At 38.2% G+C, this 24698-nt stretch overlaps 1 protein-coding gene across 1 annotated transcript in view; it reads left to right on the plus strand.

Annotated features, from left to right (window-relative positions):
* The window catches only part of LOC128855168 (protein timeless homolog), a 55761-nt gene that overhangs the window by 19906 nt on the left and 11157 nt on the right, over positions 1–24698 (plus strand). Inside the window, exon 3 of the mRNA XM_054089870.1 lies at positions 8595–8736. Within this exon, the coding sequence (XP_053945845.1) occupies positions 8595–8736 (142 nt within the window). The remainder of the gene's footprint in view (positions 1–8594; positions 8737–24698) is intronic.

The raw sequence follows: 24698 nt of genomic DNA on the forward strand, positions 1-24698 counted from the left end.
TATGTACCTTAGCTGCATAGACTTAGCGACCTCGGTGAATAGGGGAAGTGCTTTAAAATACATTACCAACACTTGATCTGTTATGTGACCAATAAAAAATTCTCACTGAGTCGCTGTCTGGTCACCTTTAAGCGGAAATTGTATTTTTATCGCTTTTTCATGTAAATTTTACGCAGCACATAGCTGCCATAGCAAAATTGATAACTGTTCGTACATACCAATATATAAATATACGCATAAATTGCAGCGCAGCGCTTCCTGCTTCCTGTGCTGAAAATAGAACTGTCCGCTGTGTAGGGAAATGGCTGTTCTGCTGCTCAGCACCATTAAAAGGTCATTTAAGTTGTTGCCCTAGCATTGAGGCGTCCAGTGGCCTTCGCTACAAAACTACGCCAGCGGGTGTGTGACCGTTTCGTCGTAGATACGCAGCAGCTACCTGTGCTCAGCTGCATACATATTCACCTTGGCATGCCGTGACGTATACGCAACCTGGAGTATTGTTCGCGAGGCTATGACGCTGTTTATTTCATTACATCCAGTCAGAAATTTATTAATTATTGAAAAGTTAAATAAGCATAAGCATAAAAATGGACATAAATGGCATATGGCACGCGTGAATTTGTATGCTAATTGAAATATTATCTGTTGCCATACGTTGTGGAGTGTTTGCTTGAGCATTTTTTACTAGATTTGGGCTTCTTATATCCGGTGGTTTTCTCCCAAATATATTTAATTAAAATTGTGCGTATATTTACATGTGTATATATTTATTTATTATATATTTTTGAATAAACTTTCGAGAGACTGCTATTTTGTTGACCGACGCACAAACCGACCAACAATTTTTTTCCCTGTTCCCTGCTTAGTTAGCAATAAATAAAATTCAAATTGAAAATGAAACTGAAAGCCTTTTGCATTCGCTATCGTTTTTAATCGGATTAAAGCAATTTACAGACTGAGTTGCATGACTTGACCTCAGCAAACAAAAGGCGAAACACAACGAAGTGAGTATTTGTCGAGTAGTAAGAGTGGGAGTGAGCTTATTGAACTCTAAGAATAAAAGCCGGGCTAACCAGAAGGATGGTAGATTCACCTCTTTTAATTTAATATACCAGGAAGACAAAATTGCCACTAGTTTAGGGGTTAACTGAAAGTTTAAATGCTTTGTAAGCGGTCAGGTCACTGAAAAAAATGCTTATGGCAGCTGAGATTTGCGCTTTTATACCTACATAAATATATACTATTTATACATATAGTATATATTATACATGTATACATATTTTTTTTTCATAAGGAGATAAATTTATGAATAAATAAATATTTTATGAGGAAAATTAAAAGTCACCTATTTTTTGAACAAACCTCGTACTTGACACGTACATCTTTGCCTTGTTATTTTTCCGGAACTGGAGGGATCTACAGTTTTATGGAAGCCTCCGACCAGCAGATGGTTGATGAACCGGTGGTTTGCAATTGCCTGAAGCGGTTCAGTCGCTATTACGAGACAGCTTCCTATTATTTAGAGTTTCATGAATACAGTGGGTTTTGAGCTCGATCACAGCGAAAAGTAAATCCATTATGTCAGGACGACCGGAGATACCGAATTAGTAAAATTTTTTTTTTAAGCTTTTTTTTTTTTTTTATATGTTTTGTTTTATATGTGGGATATATTGAGTATCCCCTGAGCCCTCACATGAATCTCTTTAGCGGCCTCTTATGTTGTTTGCAGCTTACACAGAAATGCGTAAGACAAATAACCGAGCCAGTAGGAGCCAAAAGAGTGTTTCGCTCTTTGCCATTCATTACCATCACCAACTACTCGCATTGTAAAACTTTTCTTATTGTCGTGTTTTTTTATTCAGTAGCTACAGCCACTTGCTTGTAGTTGTGGTGGTCCACTGTATTCTGTTGCATATCTTCATGGGCAGACAGGCTGTTTAAGCAACAACACTACGAATAACTGTAATCAGTCGCCATAGTCGTGTGGCAATTTTTCAGCACCTGAGCCTACCACCGCCTACAGGCGTTAGAGCTTAAAATCAGTCAAGCTTAAAGGCAACCACACGCATGCACACGCACACACACCAGTTGGCAAACATTCACTACTTTACTCTACAAAATTTGGTTTGGTTTGGTTTCCTCCACTTGCTGTGCTCGGCTTTGCCACAACACAATCCCCCGCCTCTGTGGCTACCCAATTTATGTTCTTCACTACTCTGTTGAAAATTTAATTTATTTTTACTCGACTGTCTCTACTCAGTCTGCTTGTTTTTGCGCCAAGTTTAGCAATATCTGGTCGCACTTGCCTATTACCAAATCTATTGTCAATTATTCGTGCTGCTTTGCGCTTCTGCTTTGCGTTGTTGTGCTGTTGTGCTGCTGCTTGTGGCTTACATTGCTTTCTAGTTGACAGCTACCAAGTGTAATCGTTTTTGAAATAAAGTGAAAACTTGAAACATAAAACGAGTTTATCGGCTGCCTGCTCGGAGGTTGCAGCAGCTCAACTTAACAATATTTGGTAATTTACATTGCAAGTAAAACATTTTATAGGAGCATTACATTTTTGCTGAGTGGAAGCGTTGGAGGAACTATTGACATGAATGTTATTAATTTTGTCGTATGAAAATTTTGCATTTTTTAATTAAATTTACAGAAAATGGAATTCATTTTGATTGTTTGTAATCTGATTGTCAAAGAGATTACAGGTTCGATCCTTGAGGGATTTGTTAACACTCCAGAGCGAATTACTTCAGTCAAATTAGTATTCGTTTTGAACAAAAGCAACTTTTTATGTCACTGAATGCGCACTAAATTAAAGCACTTGTTAGGTGGGCGGCTAGCCATTGGGGGGCAATACTTATTAATTTACAAACCTCTCATTTCGCTTCAATGATTGTCCGCATCAAAAATGCAAATTCACTCTCGCATAAATACATGCATGTCTACTCACTTGAGCATAATATGCATACATTCATACATCCATATAATTAAAATTTTCACACATAAAGGGGGATCAGATTGCTGGTACTTTCTTTAAGAGAGTTTTTTTAGGCAGATCAGACCAACTGTTTGACAAACCATCAGAAAAATTGAGAACAATTTTACTTTACTGGATGATGGTTGGTTCTACACAAACATAATAAAGATTGCCCAATCAACTTGAATTTTTGTCGTTTTTTTCAATTTACAATCCGATAAGCCTAAATTGATCACCCTTTATAATTAAACTTTTCCCATATATTGTATTTTCAAGCTAAATGCAGCTATGTCACCTTAAGGTGGCCTGGAGCTCGAAAATGTAGGGTATTTTCAGGAATTTTTTTTTACAAAAAAAATTAAAAACGGTACTTAATTTTTTAAGCTTTTTATTTAACTTCTTTTAAATACAAAAAAAAAACCTTGTTTTTTAATAATTTAAAAAATAGCGCTGAAGTTGACCCTCCCGAAAATTGGACCTGGAAGGGGTTCTCCATTTTAGCTCTTCTATTTATCTGAAAGACAAAACCCAAAACAATTATTAATATGTATAACTGTAGCTATGTCTCGCTACTAGAATAAAAAAAAAATATTGACAAAATGGCGCGGTTTTGAATTTTAAAAATCGGGTTTTTTCAGTTTTTTAATTAAAAAAATACGAAATAATGGAAATATTAATATGATTGTAGTACGAGGGGTGCCTTTTATTTGACAGGATTTGGCAACCCTGGTGTTGCAATCCGGCAACTGACAGCTGTATCACAAAGTCTGACATTTTTTGGCTTTTACGTACTCAGAATGTTTTGAAATACCAGCGCTATTTGTGTTGTTTACAGTAACTTAAAAGATTCATCTCGGTCCAAAAATGGAATTAAATCGTGAACATTTTCGTGCGATTATTTTTTACAACTTTCGTCGTGGATTAACTCAGCAACTTTGCATGGATGAACTTAATTCATTTTTTGGCGATGAAGCTCCATCAAGGACCAGTGTTTATCGATGGTATGGTGAATTCAATCGTGGTCGTAGTTCACTCCAAGACGAATTTCGTGAAGGTCGTCCAAAATCAGTTGTTGTTCCGAAAACCATTGATGCTGTGCGCGAACTGATATTGCAAGATCGTCATGTGACCTATCGTGAGATTGAGACAATCTTAGGCATTAGTGGGACCAGCATACATTCAATATTGCAAAAGAATTTGTTCGCGTTGGATCCCACACAATTTGTCAATCGCTCAAAAAAAGGCTCGTGTCGATTGGTCGAAGGAAATGCTCAAAAAATACGATCGCGGGGCTTCGAAACACGTCTATGACATCGTGACAGGTGATGAATCATGCATTTACGCGTATGAGCCCGAAAGTAAACAGCAGTCGACTGTATGGGTGTTTCAAGATGAGCCAAATCCAACAAAAAGTTGTTCGCGCACGAAGCACTTCCAAGCAAATGGTCGCCTGTTTTTTGGGAAAAACTGGACATGTCGCAACCGTACCACTAGAACAACGCAGAACAGTAAATTCTGAGTGATAAGCAACCATTTGTTTGCTAGTTGTCTTCCAAGAAATTAGGAAAACCAATCGCCAAAGACAGATCACTCTTCACCAGGACAATGCGAGCTCTCACACATCGGCTCAAACAACTGCATTTTTGAGCACCAAAACATCGAATTAATGAGTCATCCGTCGTATAGTCCTGACTTGGCACCGAATGACTTCTTTTTATTCCCGTACGTAAAAAACAAACTGAGAGGTCAACGTTTTTCGACACCTGAAGAAGCGGTTGCGGCGTTCTGAATGCATGTTTTGGAGGTACCTCATTCAGAGTGGCACAAGTGCTTCGACAATTACTTCAAACGCATGCAAAATTGTTTAGATCTTCATGGAGAATATTTTGAAAAACAATAAAGTTATTTTCGATGATTGAAATTGGTTTTTGTTCTCTAATCCCGAAATATAAAAGGCACCCCTCGTACGGACGATAGCCATTGATGTTGTAAACAACATATTAAAATTTCAAACGATACGGTTGAATAGTTTTTTGTTCTTTTTTGGCAACACCAGCCCGAAAAAAATCGTTTCGAGATAAATGAGTTTAAAGTTTGAGGTACAGGAGCGCGCGGACCGCTCTCTACCTAATTAATGGGCTGTTGAAGCTATACTATTAGGAACTTACGGATGAAAATTTATATTCTTAAGATACTATACTTTCGGAAAATCGAAAAAACAAAAAATTGATTTTATGAAATGTCTAGACCACCGGGTCCCGTTAATCAAAAAGTGCCCAGAATATATGCAGAAAATTCAAAATATCAGTTTATTCCTCAAAAGTGATATTATCGCCTCCCATTGCTTTCTGTACCTCCAACGCACTTATGCCAGCGTTGAATCTAACTCTCGAAACATTTCGGGAACCCTATTTTCTGTAAACCCGTCAGAGCCGTATTCGATTTTCCCATTACTTCCTTTCGTTTTTTACTGGGATGTTCAATAAGTTTTGCGACGTTTTTTCTTACGGAACAGCACAATTTTATGGTTTGAAATACACTTTATTACTCAGTTCAGTCTCCCTGAACAGCAAAACACTTCTTACAATGAGATTCCAATTCATGAAATCCAACCCTGCAGTGAGACTCTGGAAGGGCTGCAAAATACGCTTCCACAGCTGTTCTCAGCTAACCTCATCATCAAAAACACTTCCCACGCATGCATTTATTAAAAGTGTCGAAATAGATAGAAGTCACTAGCGGCCAAATCTGGTTAATGCGGTGGATGCTCCAACTATTCAAACTCTAATTCATGGATTTTAGCCATTGTCAAAATGCTCTGGTGACACGTGAAAAACATTTTTTTCTTTTACAAACTGGGGTTTTTTTTTTTGAATATTTTCCTTCAGCTGGTCCTAAAGGTTACAATAATATTGAGAATCATTTCTGGACACGAACTCGTTTTGGAGCCGAAGAACCAGGTTTGATTTAGGGTCATGGTGATAGGGCCACGTAGGGTCTAGTTTTGATTTAGGGTTGGCGATAGACCCAAGTTGCATCTATAGTGATAAATCGTTGCACAAAATCCACTTGAACCTTTCGAAAACGCTCTAAATGTTGGTGAAAAAATCGCACTCGAATTTTTTTTCGTTCCATTGTTAGTGAATGCGGCACCCATTGTGCACACAGCTTTCTGAAACCCAGTACTTCAGTAAAAATAGTGCCTACACTACCCGACGAGATGCCTAGGGCTTCTACTAAATCGCTTTCAGTCACTCGATATTTTTTCGATGCGATATTCTGTATTTTTTCTACGATTTCCGGTGTTGTTACTGTCCTGATCCTTGACGTGGATCGTCTTCAAGTCTTGTACGACCTCCTATCCTTCTACAGTACCAAATGATGGCAAAAATCCTTATACACTTTCAACATTCGTTCATAAATTTCCTTTGCTTTTAAAGCTTCTAGAAATACAAATTCTAACACAGCACGATATTTGATTTTTTCCATTGTACAGGGTTGCCAATATTCTACGGATCCATCTGGCAACCCTGCATCTTTTGACAGAGACGTCAGATCGCTTAATGACATACCGAGTTGGAAGCGTCAGTCCAAGCAGATGTTTACCATGGAACAGTACACGCCACGCGAGCGCTCCCAAATTGTAGAAATTTACATTCAACAAAAGAAGTCAATTGTGAAAACTCAACGTGCGTATAAAAAATTAAATAATGTGAAAAGTGCGCCTTCTAAGAACACCATTAAACGTTTGTACGAAAGGTTTTCGACTGGTGATGCTCTTTCTAATCCAAACAGGCCAAATCAATACCGACCAAGACGTCGCCAAGGACATCCCAAAATCGCCGTTCTCAGCAGTTGGGCATCGCTCGGACCACTTTACAACGAATTATCCGCATTGATTTGCATTTATTCCCGTATAAGATTCAATTGACGCAAACATTGTTGCCTGCGGACAAGCCTCGTCGATTGGAATGGGCTCAAAGAGTCATCGAAATCTGTCGGATCCGTCGAATATGGGCAACCCTGTAGAAAATACTGTAACAAGTCGGTACTAAATGACTAGTAAACAAAGAGTGAATTGGCGGATTGAAATGAAACTTGAAGATAACAAAAAATTTAGACTGGCAACGCTCTCTCTTATCGAAGAGCAAACCATATTGAACAGCTTTGTATAAAGCGTTCCTCGTAGTGAAACAGAAAAGAAAAAATAAAATTCTTGGTCAAAAATTCAAGGATAATGATGGCACTGTGAGTCGGAGCGAGTTCTTATCCCACAAATGCGTTCTTTTTTGGCGATTTGCTTCACGTAAATGATGAGACGTCTCATGACACCCAAGTTACAGTCCTTACTGACTGCCTGACCCTCGCTTTCTTTTTTAACTGAAAACGACTTGTTTTTTATTCTTGGTTTATTCAGAGTTCTCCACCCACTCGCCTGATGTCTTAATTGCGTGTCGTACTCGTAAACCCAAGTCTTGTCTTCGGTAATGATGTGTTTGATGAATGTTGATGTTGGTGATGTTGGGTCGGTTTTGGACTTGGAAATCATGTCTTTGTCGATATCAACGTGGCCCATTTTTTGCCTAAAATTCAAGTCCATTGGGACCAACTTTGCGGCATCTCGACGCAAGCCTAAATCATTAATTAAAATATTCTGTATCGATCCATAAGCAATGTTCAAGTCCGCTGTCAGCTTTCTGATGGTTACTTTGGGGTTATTGTTCAACTTTTCTTTCACTTTTTTTATGTTTTTATGAATTTTCGATATCTACTCAGGTGCTCTTCTGGAGCATTCATGTCACTCGTGAACGGTTTTTTTCTTTAGGGAATCTTTACCGAAATAGTTTCCCAATATTTCAAATGTTTTCGCACCATTGAATCCATTTTTAATGTAAAATTTAATACAAACTCGTTGTTGCAATTTGAGATCTTTTCTTAAAACTGTAGAAAAATGAAAACAGGTCCAGTGGTAGATTTACTCTACACGGCGTAACTTTTACAAATGTGAAGCAGTGGCGTTGAAATGTTGATAGCAATATTAATCACAGATGTGGCAACCTAAGAACAAGAACAGAACTCAAATCAGTTGACTTAGAGCGTCACCTGGCGGTTGTTTTTTTTTTTTTTTTGTTCAAGGTACTATAATGCCAAACCCAGAAACCAGCACCACTTTGTGCATAAATATTTTGCGAACTCAAAACAATTAATTTTAAATTCCGTCTATTAATATAATTTTTTCTTTACAAAAAAATTTAATTAAATCAATATTGATAGGTGCAGCGACAAAGAAGGCAGTGCCAGGTATAAACGCTTAATTGCCTAAATTAAAACATGCCCATTCAATTTCCACAAAGCATGAAATCTAAGCGCTTTCAATTAAATATACAAATACATACACATACTCGCACATATATGTAGGTACCTAGCACAAATATTTGTTTGTACTCCGCTCCAATGTGAAGTGGTGGTATTTGTTTAATTAATTTGAAATTAATATTTAATTTTCTTACCGAACCAATTTCATCTCCACTCATACTTTTGCTATCCTAATTAGCTTTTGCCTTACTCCATACTTTTATGTTATAATTTTTTTGTTTTTGTTTTTATCTTTCCACAGACTGCTGAATCCGAAAATCATACGAGCCTGCGCGGTGGTGCTCACCGATTGGGATCAAATAACGACAAAATCTCTGAAGGCAGCTGTGACCATTTTGCATCGCATCGCTGTTGGCTGCTCTTGTCCGGCTATGCTGTATCAGGTGAGTGCGACTGACAGATGACATTTTAGTGAGTTGGCATTTAGCAGGCGTAGAAAAGAATTGATAACCATTTACTAAAAAGCATCCAACGTGTTTACATTTTTAAAATATTGTATATAGATAACAGCGTACATCATCATTACCATCATCAAGCAGCGATTACAGCTCAGGTAGAGCTTTAGCCTCGTCCACAATCCTCTTCGTATCTGCACAGTTGATAGCAATAGACTTCCAGCTCCTAATACGTAGCTTTTTCAGGTCAACTATGACTAGGTCAAGCCAGGTTAACTTTGGACATCCTCGGGTCCGGGTCGATAGTGCGTTTTTTGTTAAAGAGGATTTTTGAAGGCGGCTTTCCTCCATGGGCACAGAGTGTCCTAACCGAGAGAAGCCTTTAGGAATTAATGTGTTTCAAGATAGCTTCTTCCCGGCATAAATTCTCAGTGTACAACACAAAAACAAATAGTGTTCCAGGAATGTATTCTGGTACCTATATAGGCACACACAAAAATATGCGTGTATGGGCAATTTAAAAGTTTAGGTCAGAATTTTATTAAGGGGAAACCGAGTCACAGTTTCCACCCTTTCGCTCATTCTTATGGTATATCGGCATTAAAAGCTATGTGAATTTTAGGTGTACGATGTTTTCAGCAGTTCAATCTGAAAAAATGAGGACAATTTTTGTGGAATATTTTAACCCTCTTTATGGGCCTTTTTGCGGAAAAGGCCTAAAATACTTATAACAAAGGATTATAGCGTGTTAAAATAGAATACACAAATAATTGTATGTGCAATCGTGTTATCAGACTTTTTAGACTTTTTTTGTGGTATGCGTATGCTCTTTAAGGGATCCCGATGGTCTAGAAAAACATGAAAAACGATATTTAAATTTTTTAAGCTTTTTATTTAACTTATTTCTGAAAAAAAAAATTTTTTTTTTTATTTGCCTAATTTTAAAAATGGCGCTGAAGTTGACGCACCAGAAAAATTGGAGCTGGACGATGTTGTCCATTGTGGCTCTTCTATTTATCTGAAACACAATAACCAACAAAATTATTAATCAGTATGACTGTAGCTATGCCCCGTACTAGAATAAAACAAAAAAACCAAAAAATTTGACAAAATGGCGCGGTTTTGAGTTGGACATTCTAAAAATCGGCTTTTTCAGTTTTTTAATAGAAAGAAAAACGAAATAATGGAAATAATAATAGGATTCTAGTACGAACGATAGCCATTGATGTTGTTAACAACATATTAAAATTTCAGACGACTCGGTTGAAGGATTTGAGGTACAGCGATTTTCAGTAAGAGCGCTTCAACTTTTTTTTTGAATAAAACACAAACGGTTTGACTTTTTTAACTAATTTTTGAAGTGAAACTTCTTTAGGCGCGTCGGGGGCCCCAAGGCAGATTGAAAATAGGCGAGTGAAACGGTAAGTTCGGAGCGTTACCGAAATCCGTCAAATGGGCGGGGCCAAGGAGCAGCTGCTCCTTCCCACTCTCGCCTATTCGCTCTCTCTGTCGCTCTCTTGCATCGCAAGCGCTGAACGATGTGAGGGAGCCACCGAGACACGAAATAATATGAACTGAAATGTATATAGCACACAAGTAAGCATTGAAGTAGACTGGCGACATGCAGGCAACCGACAATCGACAACCGACAACGGGTATTATAGATAGCCATAGCCCGTGCAAATGAGTGCTGTGTGTGAGTATCAGATAAAGCGCCGATTGAATGTGTGTAAGCGGGAAAGCAATAAGAAACTGCTGTGAAGTAAATAGATGGTAGGTATGGAGGAGACGAAGCGATACAATGAGTGCGTTTGCCAAACGAGTGACGATAGTTGAAGTAGAAGGTTGTAAAATGACATTTCAACCGTTTCGGTGATCAAAGCAAATTGATTAACGCGCCAAAAGTAGGCAAAAAATACCATTGGAAGTGCAAAGAAATGTCAGCGTCAAGTGCAACACTGCACCCAAGTGTCAAATTTGAAGCTAGTAAGGACAAAAATAAATAGTACAAATTTATGTGGAGTGATATAGAAAAAAAAATATGAAAACCTGAATTTAACACGAGAGAGTGGGGAGAGATCTAAACCGGGGCTCCCATGCATGGAACAACCAACTTAGAAGTTTCACTTCTACCGTGCGTGAGTCTGACAGACCCTAGTTTTTTTTTCTATTATCGAGTTTGAACATATACATTTAAGTATGAAATTCGATTTCTTTTGCATGACCACCGCGTGCACGTTTTACGAAGTCCAATCGTTGAATTTCGCGTTCAATATTGGCTCTGAGCTCACAAATCGTCGCCGGCTTGTTACTGTAGACCAATGACTTCACATAACTCCAAAACGGGACGGCTTGTTAAATGGACCGTAAAATGGACGTAATGCTCTTAAAGTAGCAGCAACAGAACGATTATTTTCATAAAAAATTGGCGCGATTTGCAGTCGTTGCTCAAGTGTGTAGCGTTCCATGATGAAATGTATACTAATGAAGTTTACAAATGACAAGCGAAAAATAAAAAATATTGCGTCGTTCGCCCTCCCTATCGGAAAAAAGTTGAAGCGCACCTATGGAAAAATGCCTTATAAATGACCCACCGTTCTTGAAACTACTGCGCATTCACCGTATTTGAACATCGAAAATTTGTGGTCGGTTTAGAAGAAGAGTATAAAAAAATATGACATCCATAACAAACGGAATACAAAAAAAATTGGTTGACTCAATGTCACTTTGACTGCAAGCTGTAATTGATAATAGAGGGCACCCAACAAATTACTAAATACCTTAAAATTTAAAAAGATTAGAAATAAATAGTGGGCCTTTTTTAACTGCGTCATTTAAGCTGCGGCACTTTGTAAAAAAAATCAGATCTGTATCAAATAAGCTGTGAGTGACTGGATGTCTCCTGTGACTAGGACGAAGATAATGAAACATATTCTGAGTATTTTTTTTTATACATACGGCTAAAAAAAATCTCTTCACTTAAATCAGCCAATTGGTTTGGTACTTGAAACTGTTCACACAAGCCTACTACCTACTAATAACCATTATTTCGAATAGTTCGAATTAATTAGAATAGTCCGATATTTAGCGTACGCCGCCGAATTGTTGTTTACACCAGTCACTATTATGCAACATTTCAATATACGAAGCCTTAAACTCGCATAGTGACGCTGATGGGCAATGCGGATTTGCTCAGCTCAGCTGCATTGCTACGTAATCTGCTAATCTGCTAGTTTGTACATACATAATTACATACACACATACATATATATAGAGTATTACGAAATGCTCTTCCTAAATATTCTAAAAAAAAAATTGTTTTTTGCTTTGTTTTTGCATTTGCTTCACCTGCACTTGATTACGTGTGCGATTATTTGAAATTAAAATGTAAGCCTTTGGATTTTACTAAACCAGTTTACTGTTTACTTTTCGCCCAAACTGCGAGTAGTTAAATTGAAAAGTTGCATACTTTTTGGGGCATGTTAACGCGAAATTAAGCCTTCAAAAACATATACGGTATGCTATGCTTAATTGCCCGGGGCGCTTCGTTGCACATATCAAATAATTTTGACTTCTTTTTTGTTAGTGGAAAAAATGCAAGTTTTTTATTGAATATTTCAGTTTAATTACGTTTTTGCAGATTTTTGCATATTCGGCTTAAATTTTAATGATCCTAATTTTGGCAATTTAGTTTGGGTGCATGGAAAAATACTAGGAATTCTGGTTAGACTGTTAATTTGTTTATTTATTAAAGTCTGTGATTACAATAACCTTACCAGCTAGATTCATGTATTTACTTATATTTAGTTTAAGACGTTTAAGTTTTTATTAAGACATACTATAGTATGAAAATGGTATGACAAAGTCAATCAGTTTATTTTCTTAGCAGTCAGATTTCTCATAAAGTGGAAGAAAAAGAAATAGTAAAAGTAATTTTTTATGTTAACTGATAAGTTGAAGCGGCATCGCCTCTGGGGTTCGCCATTTTCTGTTACAGGTATATCGACCCCAGAAGAAACATAAGTCGATGGTTCCTCCAGCCCATGGCCGCACCAAACGGCAGTTTTCACTGGATGTAATGACTGTTCTTCAATGCCTTCGGGTTGCTCTTCCACCCAAATACGACAATTTTGCTTATTGACGTAGCCAAGAATGGGCCTTATCGCTCATCAAAATTCGCGTCCAAAAATCCGGATCTTCGGCGAGTTTTCCGACGAGCTTAACGACTGAAATTATGACGCTTTGGAAGGTTGGCCGGTTTTAGATTTTGAACTATGTGTAGTTTATACACTTTCAAAACACGGTCTTTGTGTAAAATCGCCCAGGTAGTGCCTTAAGCTGTTGAGATCGGTTACCGGGTCTTCGGCAAAACTCTTATTTACAGCCACAATATTATCTTCTCTTCGGGTTGTACGCGATCTAATCGGTTGAGTCTCATCCAATAATATAAAATTATTCTATCTTTTGCCGATGGTTCGCCGAATAATATGCTCGGTAGGACGGATGTGCACACCATAAGTTGGGCGCGCGATAAACACTTTTCACAGAGTCTTTTTGATGGAATGTCAATGAGTACTGAAAACAATTATGTATTTAGTTTGACAGTACTTACTCGTCTTTTGGGGTCTTTAATCTGTTGGTTGCTTGGTTGATTTAAGTGCTGATTCTTCCAGAATCCAACTAGCGCTTCCGCACCATTTTGTTGCCCCATCCTAGTTGCCAACTTGCTTACCAGTTATTTACAACATGCCTATATCCAGTCTGTGGGGTTCAGGAACCTTGTCAGTTGTTGACGTCTAAGCCAGACAGTTGTTCGAGACTCTCGAACAGCGGTTGGCTCAGGGTTAACATTCTGTCCTTCCATAGGGCAGGGCATTCACAGAGGAAATGGAGGATTGTTTCCTTTTTTCTCCGGTTGTTTGTAACTGTGACAGTTTATGCTGTGAGGGATGCTCATTTAGGCTGCATGTCCTCCTACAGACCAAAAGCCAGTTATCACTGCCGTTAGTCTCCAGGCGTCCCGTCGTTTCATGCTTATCAATGTTGACGATTGCTTAAGGTTGTAGGTGGGCCATAAAGTTCCGCTAATTTTGTATTTCGTCTGGTCTCTTCCATCTACAATCTGCGTTCGAAGGTATTTTAGGGAAATTATATTCTTGACCGCACCTAGTGGAGTAAATACTGGATCTGCAAGAACGCTATTCATGGCAGATCCCCCATCTTGCCAGTTCATCAGCTTTTTCGTTACCGGTGTCCCGGGACCCAAATTAAAGTAACTTTATGGTTTTCACTCAAGTTGGTGAGGATATTCCTACTTTGTTCCACCAGTTTAGAGGTTGTTGTCGCCGAATCCAGAGCTTGGCTATCCGAAAGAATAGCGATATTGCCTGTAAAAGAGAGAGCTGCGATTAGTAACCTACAAGCTTCCCCAATTGCAAGTACTTCCGCCTGAAAAACACTGCAGGCATTAGGGAAACGCACCGATTTTTCAACTTTAAGTCTATGAGAAAACTTACCAGCTCCAACACCACAATCCATTTTACTGCCATCTGTATAGACTGTAGAGTCGAAGTTGTTTAGTGACAATCCCTTATTCCATTCCTTCCTAGATGGAAAGAGAGAGGCAAAATTTCTACTGAATGTTACCGTCGGGACGATGTAGTCAGTCCTCTTCGAGATTACTGGGTTTCTCGCAGTAATAGACTGGCATGGCCATTAGTTTTTTTCCTTCCCGCGACCCGCTTAATTTAACCTGAACCACTCATTGTTGCCATCTTCTTAATATGCAGATCTACCGGAATAACGTATGTCGGTGCGTTCAAGGCCTCCCTAGGACAGGGTCTGATTGCACCGACTGTTATTGCACAGGCTGATCTTTGTATTCTGCCAAGTAATTCAATGTTGTGTTCTCTCTCTAGAGCTTTCCACCAAACTACCGAGCCATACCTTAAAATTGGTGGTATAACCGCCTTATAAAACCATAATGTATACTTGGGTTGAATACCCCATCTTCTTCCTAGCATACGTTTACAGGCAAATAAAGCGATTTCTGCTTTCTTTACCCGTTCTTCAATGTTTAATTTCCAGCTAAGTTTGAAGTCCAGAATTACCCCTGAGTACTTTGCACTGGTTGAAAGTGAAAGAGATTGTCCGCTAATATTTGGTAGAGTAAAAACTGGTACCTTATATCTGGTCGTAAATTGCATGAATTCTGTTTAACGCGCGTTTAAACTTAGGCTTAGTTAAGCTCGCCTAGCGCGCTTTGAATGATCCGACTGATCGTATTGGGACCCAGTGCTGATACCATTAACACCACATCATCAGCGTACGCGTTAGTAACATTACTTTGTCAGGCGGTTTGGTGTGCTTGAAGATCAAATTAATAGTCGCCTTCTTGCTGGACTCCTTCCAAAAATAAGAAAGAAAGAATCCGATTTGAGAGGAGTCAGAAGGACAATCCACGTATTCCATACTAAGAGAATATGGCAGCTCATACAGTATTGTCCAATAATTTGTTTCTAGCCAAGAAGTTTTAGAAGACTTTGATAAATTTTGCACCGTGCGATGTACGAATTCGTGGGTCTGTATATAAAAAAAATCCTTAACTGCAAACTTCTAAATTTTTTTAACTTAATTTTATATTAACAATAATTACAAATAGGGAAAGCTCCCCACGTGGCATCACAATGGGTTATGAGCCTGAGTGTGTCCCACAGGACAACCGCTTCAACCTAACCTAACCTATAATTACAACATCTGCCCTATTTAGTCGGTTGATGCAATCAAGCACATTATACTGTACACAGTTGTCCAATGGTGACAACACTGGAAACGCATGCAAGGCAGTGAATGAATATTCATGACTGAGCTGAGAACTTTGCAGACTAAAAACTTCGAGTTTAATTGTGTATTTGAATTAAATTTGGAACCAGAGCCTCCAGCAGAGCGCCAGTCCGTCCACATTTTGCACTATTCTTCAGCAGTAACGACGTGTAAGAGCTTTCCTTTTATTTATCCAAACACATACGAACGTAGGTAAAATTTTAATTTCAATTTCAAATTTTGTCTGTTTGCTCAATTCACACACACACACACACGCGCATACATGCACGCGCGCCGATACCGTTTGTTTGCATGTTTGCCGTTGGATTTGTTTTGCGCTTGGCGAATTTCCGCCATATTCTCGCACGCAAAGCAAACATAAATCAAAGTCAGTGGCGGAATATCCCAGCAAAGTGCACAGCAGCAGACGCCAATGAGTGTAAATAGAAATAGCTACTTAAAAATATACGAGTTTTAGTTGGAAAGCACCGAGAATACAGCTTGCGTGAGTGTGTGCGTGTGCATGTTTACTTGTGTGCAATACGGAATTGCCGGCATCAATTCAAGCCACAGCCAAGCCAACCACAATGACAGCCGCAAGCGAAACATCGAGCGTGAGTTGGTCGCGGTGTTTGGCCTAGGCTGGCTTAGTTTAGTCTGGCCTGACACGATAAAGTCTGCCAACAACCTACTTATGTGCCTGCTTACAGCTGTACAATCTGCCTTACCACATTTACGGTACATTCATGGCAGCAGAGTACGTCTGTGTTTGTGTAGTTGTGTGGGAAAAGTTGCAGCTTCCTCGCCATCATTTTCATTGCTTTTCTCTTACTTCCGTGTGCCCGTTTTGTGAAAATTAAATGAACTTGAACTTCCAGCAACAGAAGAACGCCTGCTGATCCTGCCGCCAAACGTATTTGTCGTGATGTGCCTACGTGTAATGGCAGCTGCAGTGGGATCTGTGGAAAAGTTAAACTGTAATGCAGACAAAATAAATTCCTAGGTGCCATAAGCAGAGGAATTAAAACTGTTTTTCTTTATTGTTTTTTTTTGTTGTTGTTTTAAACAAGCAACCATTTTCTACGATTATTTTCAGGCATTTTTTTCTTTTGCATTGTTTCTTGCTATCCTCTTGCAGCCATTTTTTATTCAAATTATTTATTTTATTTGCCGCTATTTGCTTACTTCATTTGAAACGGCCTTACGTAGCTGAGAAAAAAATGAGAAATAATAATTTATTTTGTAGTAATTTGCTTTGTAACAAAAGTTGAAATAAATAACGCGCAAAGGATTTCTCAGCAGCTCATAAATCAAAGCGCGCGTTCAAGCAGGCTTTTCGCTGTTGAAATATTATGAATTGAATTAAAAATTTGCCAACAGAATTTGAGAAAAAATTCCAAACTCAAACCCCAGAAGTCTGTGTTCGTGCAGAAAACTAAGGACTACACTTTTGTCAGTGAAATGCAATGTGGCAGGAATATAAAAAGTATTTCTTGGCAGTGAGGTTCAGTGAAAATTATGCAGTTATTTTTATTTATTTTTAGTTGTTCTCAAATTATTATTAAAATAAATAAAAAAGTTAATTGGCGCGTACACTTCTGTGGTTAGGTGCTTGGCCGAGCTCCTCCTCCTATTTGTGGCGTGCGTCTGAATGTTGTTCCATAAATGAAGGCACCTACACTTTTAAGGCGACTCCGAATGGCAAATAGTTTTTTTATAAGGAGGTTTTTCATGGCTGCAATACACTCGGAGATTTGCCATTGCCTATTAGAAAAATGTTTTTCTTCATTTTGGTGTCTCACTGAGATTCGAATCTACGCTCTCTCCGAATTGCGAATGATAATCACGCACCAACCCCAGTCATCTAAGACGGCCGCCTAAATTAGTATTGGGGGAAGCAAAAAGTTTTGATAGCTTTCCGCTAGACGCCTTTAATGAGCCATTACTCTCGATGTATACGAGGTGTGTTCAAGAAGTATCGCGAATTTTGTGTTTATTCAAAAATTATTTATTTATTCATTAATATTTATTTTGTCCCCTTTTGTCAAAGTAATCCCCATGAGATATTATGCACCTGTGCCAACGTTTTTTCCAATCTTCGAAACACTTCAAAAAATCATTTGTTTTATCTTGTTCAGCTCCTCCTTTGATGCCGTCTTTATCTCGTCAAAAGTAGCGCAGTGTCGTCCTTTCATAGGCCTCTTCAGTTTCGAGAACAAGAAAGAGGCACAGGGGGCCAGATCTGGGGAATCGGTGGCTGTGGCGTCATTAGTGTGTTGTTTTTGGCCAAAAAATCGCGCACAAGCAACGATATGTGAGCAGGGGCGTTATCGTGATGCGAGAGCCAATTTTTGTTCTTTCACAAATTCGGGCATTTCTGGCGGATTGCTTCACGCAAATTGCGCATAATTTGCACATAATATTTCTTATTGACCGTTTAACACTGTGGCAAGAACTCATGATGCCCAACGCCCCTGAAATCGAAGAAAACGGTAAGCAACACTTTTACATTCGACCGAACTTGGCGCGCTTTTTTCGGTCTTGGTTCGTGCGGCAGCTTCCATTGAGATGATTGAGATTTGGTTTCCACGTCATAACCATAAACCCACGATCCGTCACCAGTTATGCCCTCTGGAGCAAATTTGGGTCGTCGCGGACAGAGTCCAACATCTCATTAGCAATGTTTATGCGATGCTGCTTTTGGTTGAAATTGAGCAGTTTTGCGAATTTTGCGGCGACCCGTCTCATGCCCAAATCGTTGAAAAAAAATCAAATGGTATGAGATCCTCAGCAACTTCTCTAACGGTGACTCGGCGATTGGCCAATACCATTTTCTTCACTTCATCAATTTTTTCGTCTGTTGTTGAAGTGTTCGGGCGTCCAGCACACTTTTCGTCGTTCACATCTTCTCGGCCTTCTGAGAACATTTTGTACCACCGATAAACGTTGCCGTGGTCCAAAGTAGCTTCTCCACATTCAACATTCGGAATGCATCCGCGCACTTAATTTCGATCTTCACACAAAATTTGATGCAGGTTCTTTGATCCATCTTTTTGAATACGTACAAATCGAAGACGGGTGAAACACGTGGAAGCAAAGCAGCTGTCAACAATTAACTGAACATTCCAAATGGCCGAACTCGTCGGCATGAGTGAGAGACATGAGTACCAACATATCGCCACAAAAAAATCGAAATTCGAATACCCGTAACCTGCGAAAGTTGAAAATGCTTTTTGAACACACCTCGTAAATTGCATCAGGTTGTATTGTTGTTGTGAATTGTAAATACTCTCCATAGATGCGCGTGGAATGCTGCTGGAGTGACAGTCCTTGGTCGGTTATATTTGAAATCCGGGTCATGCCGGTAACGTAGAACCGACTGTCGTGGGTACGTCATCATGTCGTTCACCAGGTCATATTCTTGGCGCTTTAAAGGTGCCATTCACACACAAATCAATAAACATTATTAGACAGTTTAGTGCTTTCTAAAGCCAACAACGTATAACAGCGTCCCAAAATATAGACAAAAAAGAGAAAATTCAATACGTTCTTCAGTACCACTACGACTAAGGTAAAAAGTAGAAGCAGGTCCTCAAAAAATGTGTGCTATTTATGGGTTTACCACAGGATCGAATGCAATGACGGTGGAGCCAACGATTCCGTTCTTTGGTGGGCCTACCTTCAGAAATGTCGATAAAGTCAAAGAAATCGTGGAGTCGGAGTGGCATGCGAGCTTTTATTCCATTGGTTAATTCATTAATTTCATCAGTGAATAACAGAGAAAAAACTTTTTAAAATTTGAAACTTAAAACAAAAAAAAATTGAAAATTAAAAGAAAAAATAGAAAATTAAAACAAAAAATTGAAAATTTTTCTTGAATTTTTCCAGGTATGCAGTTTTATAGCCTATTGAACTTTAGTAAAATATAAGGTGGGCAAAAAAGTCTTGTGGTATTTCCGCAAGCTTGTCTTTGCAAGCGCGTAGTTCTAGTTGTATTCGTCGCATCGGTTCACGCTAGAGCTTTTTGGAAAGCTCTTTTCACGTGCTAACACGCCTTTGATTAATTGTTGTTTGCTTTTAGTCGTTCGTGAGTTATAGCGTCGCAAACATGGAGCAAAATAAAGAGAAAATACAGCATATTTTGCAGTACTGCTACGATAAAGGCAAAAATGCATCTCATGCTGCCAATAAAATTTGTGCAATTTATGGACCCGATACAGTTTCCATTTCCACCGCACAACGATGGTTTCAACGTTTTCGTTCTGGTGCGGAGGTGATCGAAGATGCGCCACGGTCCGGAAGGCCTGTCGTCAAAAATTGCGATAAAATCGCTGAATTGATCGAAAGAGACCGGCATAGTAGCAGCCGTAGCATCGGCCAAGAGCTGGGCATGAGTCATCAAACCATTATAAACCATTTGAAGAAGCTTGGATTCAAAAAGAAGCTCGATGTATGGGTGCCACACGACTTAACGCAAAAAAACATTTTTGCCCATATGGATGCATGCGAATCGCTTCTGAATCGCAACAAAATCGACCAGTTTTTGAAGCGGATGGTGACTGGCGATGAAAAGTGGGTCACTTACGGCAACGTGAAGCGCAAACGGTCGTGGTCGAAAAGCGGTGAAGCTGCCCAGACGGTGGCCAAGCCTGGATTGACGGCCAGGAAGGTTCTTCTGTGTGTTTGGTGGGATTGGCAGGGAATCATCCACTATGAGCTGCTCCCCTATGGCCAAACGCTCAATTCGGATCTGTACTGCCAACAACTGGACCGCTTGAATGCAGCACTTATGCAGAAGAGACCATCTTTGATCAACAGAGGCCGAATTGTTTTCCATCAGGTCAACGCCAGGCCACACACATCTTTGGTGACGCGCCAGAAGCTCCGGAAGCTCGTATGGGAGGTTCTTTTGCATCCACCGTATAGTCCAGATCTCGCACCAAGTGATTACCACCTATTTCTGTCCATGGCGAACGAGATTGGTAGTCGGAAGTTGTCCACAAGAGAGTCCTGTGAAAATTGGCTCTCCGAGTTTTTTGACAATAGGGAAGCGAGCTTCTATAAGAGGGGCATTATGAAGTTGGCATCTCGTTGGGAACTCGTCATCGAACAAAACGGCGCATATTTGACTTAAATCGCATTATTATAACCAATTTTATGAACAATTGAAAATTCAATAAAAATACCGCAAGACTTTTTTGCCAACCTTATAATTTGCCTGCTTTGATTACTAATGGCTATTGCGTATTTTTTTCCAATAAAAACTTAAACTAAATGAGTGCGTTTTAAGTAGCGAATGCGAAACTAAAACCAAAACTATTAATAAATATTCAAATAATAAAACATAAACCTTGAACAAATAATAATACAACAGCCTCTTCAAACATGCAACATACTATTGTATATTCAAATTATTAAATATTAAATATTTATTAAAATATTAAGGAAATCATTACTGAAAGTTTTGCAAAAAGAAACGGAAACCATTAATCAAATTGTGCTAGAAAAGCATTTCTTTTTTTATTTTTATATTATTTTATATAATTTTTTAACTATTTCTTTTTCTATCTTTTTAAACAGTTGGTTTAAAAAACTGACGCACGTTTCGTGTTTTCAACTGTGTTTTCACTGTCAAACATCTTCAGTTTGGTCTCTAATTTAATCATGAATGGTCTTACAAACGAACAACGCTTGCAAATCATTGAACTTTATTATCAAAATGCGTGTTCTGTTAAGAAAGTTTAAGATCCTCTTTTTTTATCGAAAAATTGTGTTCAGCGACGAAGCTCATTTTTGGATCAATGGGTATGTAATTAAATAAGCAGAATTGTCGATTTTGGAGTGAAGATCAGCCAGCAGAATTGCAAGAGCTACCAATGTATCCAGAAAAGGTCACAGTTTGGTGCGGTTTATGGGCTGGAGGTATTATTGGACCGTATTTCTTCAAAGATGCTGCGAATCGTAACGTAACTGTGAATGGTGAGCGCTACCGTGAAATGATATCCAACTTTTTTTAGCCCAAAATGCAAGAGCTTGACTTGCATGACATGTGGTTTCAGCAAGACGGTGCCACATGCCACACAGCACGCGAAACAATGGAGTTGTAGACAGGCGAGTTCGGTGAACATTTTATTTCACGTTCGGAACATATCAATGGGCCTCCCAGATCGTGTGATATAACGCCTTTAGATTATTTTTTGTGGGGCTATGTTAAAGCTCTTGTCTATTCAGACAAGCCTGCTTCAATTAACGCATTGGAAGACAACATTAAAGCATTTATATGTGAGATACCGGCCGAAACATTGGAAAGAGTATGCCAAAATTGGTCTAAGCGGATGAACCGCAGTTGTGAGCGGTCAACAAGCGCAGTCGCTGTCAACATTTGCATGAAATAATCTTCAAGCTTTAAATTATATGGACTGTACTATCGACTTAAATAAAAATTTCACGAATTTTTCTGAATTTTACAAAACTTTTCTATAGCTCTTAAGAAATCACCCTTTACTACTATTTATTATTTTGTATTCTTGTTATTTTTATATTATTATTTATTATTTCTTTATATATTATTACCATTTACTTATTTTCTTTATTTACTTTCTTTACTTTTATTGTCTTTAAAGTTACATATTTTCAAATGTCTCATTTATGCTTAAATTTGTGCAGTCACAACGGCTATACACTAAAACCTATTTGCAGTCGTCTAACCTTGTATATTTACATAATAAATAAGTGTGTGTATATTTGTATGCTTTGTAAGTGCCTAAAATGCTGCTACATTTAGCTGTTGTATGTGCGTTATCTTCCTGTGAGATTTTGCTGGTACGTCCCGAAGGATCTCTGTTTACCTTCACTTTAAGCCATTCCGCTGCATGAGACAGTGTTCTGTATCGTGAGTTTCGTTTTCAAATATTGCAGTATTGAAATATTTACAACCTTCAGAACCTTTCACATTTTTGCGATACAGTAATTACTTCATTAGGTTTCTAAGGTGTAAAGAAACTAAAACTGAAGAAATTCTTTTTATATTTTTTATTTGTTATTTTTATTTTTATGTATATGTTTGCCGTCATTGCCAACATATTAATGTCATTATTTAATTGTAATATTTTGATACCTCTGAATCGCTTTTTATAATTAAGGAAATGTAACTTTTTACTTTTATACTATTTTCTAATATTAGCTAATAAGTTAAACTTACAAAACAGTTTAGTTTTTCTATTTCAAATGCCGATTTTCAGTATACTGTTTCATAAGTACCATACAAATTTTCGAAATCAATTTTTTCAAAAATTGTAATTGTTGCACAGGTCTCTAGCAATAATTTGGCTTTTACAGATTGAAAAAATATCAATTAGTCGACGAGTTATAGCCAAAAAACCATATAAACAATTTTGCTCCGATTTCGAACTTCGAAGGCCGATTAAAAAAAAATTCGAACTAACATAAAAACACGGCGGGATACGGGTCTTCTAATTTCGCCTCTATTTTCACCCGCCACTCTCAGATTGGACCTAATTTTTGCTAACCCGAATTTGTTGCACAGTGTTATCATTCCAACATTAAAAACTCACTCCCATTTCCACTATCAATACCATAACTTTTAATATTCAAACTACGACTGCCATTACCATTTTACTATTAAAAGTATTGCGCAGAGATTTTTATCGTTGACCATACCTATACCATACCTATACCTATACCTATACCTATACCTATACCTATACCTATACCTATACCTATACCTATACCTATACCTATACCTATACCTATACCTATACCTATACCTATACCTATACCTATACCTATACCTATACCTATACCTATACCTATACCTATACCTATACCTATACCTATACCTATACCTATACCTATACCTATACCTATACCTATACCTATACCTATACCTATACCTATACCTATACCTATACCTATACCTGTACCTATACCTATACCTATACCTATACCTATACCTATACCTATATCTATACCTATACCTATACCAATAGCTTAATGATTACCAATATTCATCCCAATACCAATACCATTACCAATACTAATATCATTACCGATTTCAATGCCAATATCAATAACATAATCATACCAATAACATAATCATCCCAGTACAAATAACATTACCAATACCAATATGAATACCGATACCATTACCAATACCAATACTATTACCATTACCAATACCAATACTAGTACCCATACCAATAGCTTAACCATTACCATTACCAATACCGTACCAATAGCTTAATCATTACCAATACTCATCCCAGTACCAATACAATTGCCAATACTAATACTCATAATCATCCCAATACCAATACTAAACTTATATCCATACCAGTATCATTCCCACTTTCAATACCAACGCCATTACCAATTCAATAGTTATTAGCATTACCAGTACCACTCTCAATATTGACATAAATACCATTACAAGAACCAAAAAGATTGCATTTCCACTCAGTTTATTTTTCCACTGACACCACAAGTGAATATTTTGCTTATTAATTTAATTTTGAATGCAAATGAACACCAACCAATTACATCAGTTTATGCTACTTGGCAAAAAAATCAAAAAACAAGTCGAAGATTTTATCTAGCAACGCAATATAATATCCACTAAAATTGAGCGAAAAATGATAAAGAATAAATAAAGCAACTGACGCCTATACACAACTGCGCCAAATTTGGTACTCACCACAAATATTCTTCCAAACAAAAATGTGATTATTTATCCCAGTACTGCGCTATGGATGCGAGACCTTCTAACCGGAAAAATTCAAAGCTTTTTAAACATATGCCTCCGGTGTATTCTCAAGGTGTGGCGGCCAAACGTCAGCAGCATTGATGATTTATATAAAAAATGCAACTTTTTGGAGCCAATGGCCAACTCTATCAAATTACAAAAATGGAGGTGGATACACACCTGCGAAATGACACGGAAGCCTGCGGCAAACCCAACCCCCTAAAGAAGGCGCAAGAGTGGCTGCCCTAAGGCTACCTAAAAGAGATCGTTACAAAGGGAATTGAATGAATGTGGGAAACCGTGAAATTAATTGCAAAAAGAGGACCAAATGGTAATGAGGCCCCGTGCTCTAATGCGAGATAAACGA

The sequence above is a fragment of the Anastrepha ludens genome, chromosome 2 (genome assembly GCF_028408465.1).
Source record: "Anastrepha ludens isolate Willacy chromosome 2, idAnaLude1.1, whole genome shotgun sequence".
Lineage (NCBI taxonomy): Eukaryota > Metazoa > Arthropoda > Insecta > Diptera > Tephritidae > Anastrepha > Anastrepha ludens.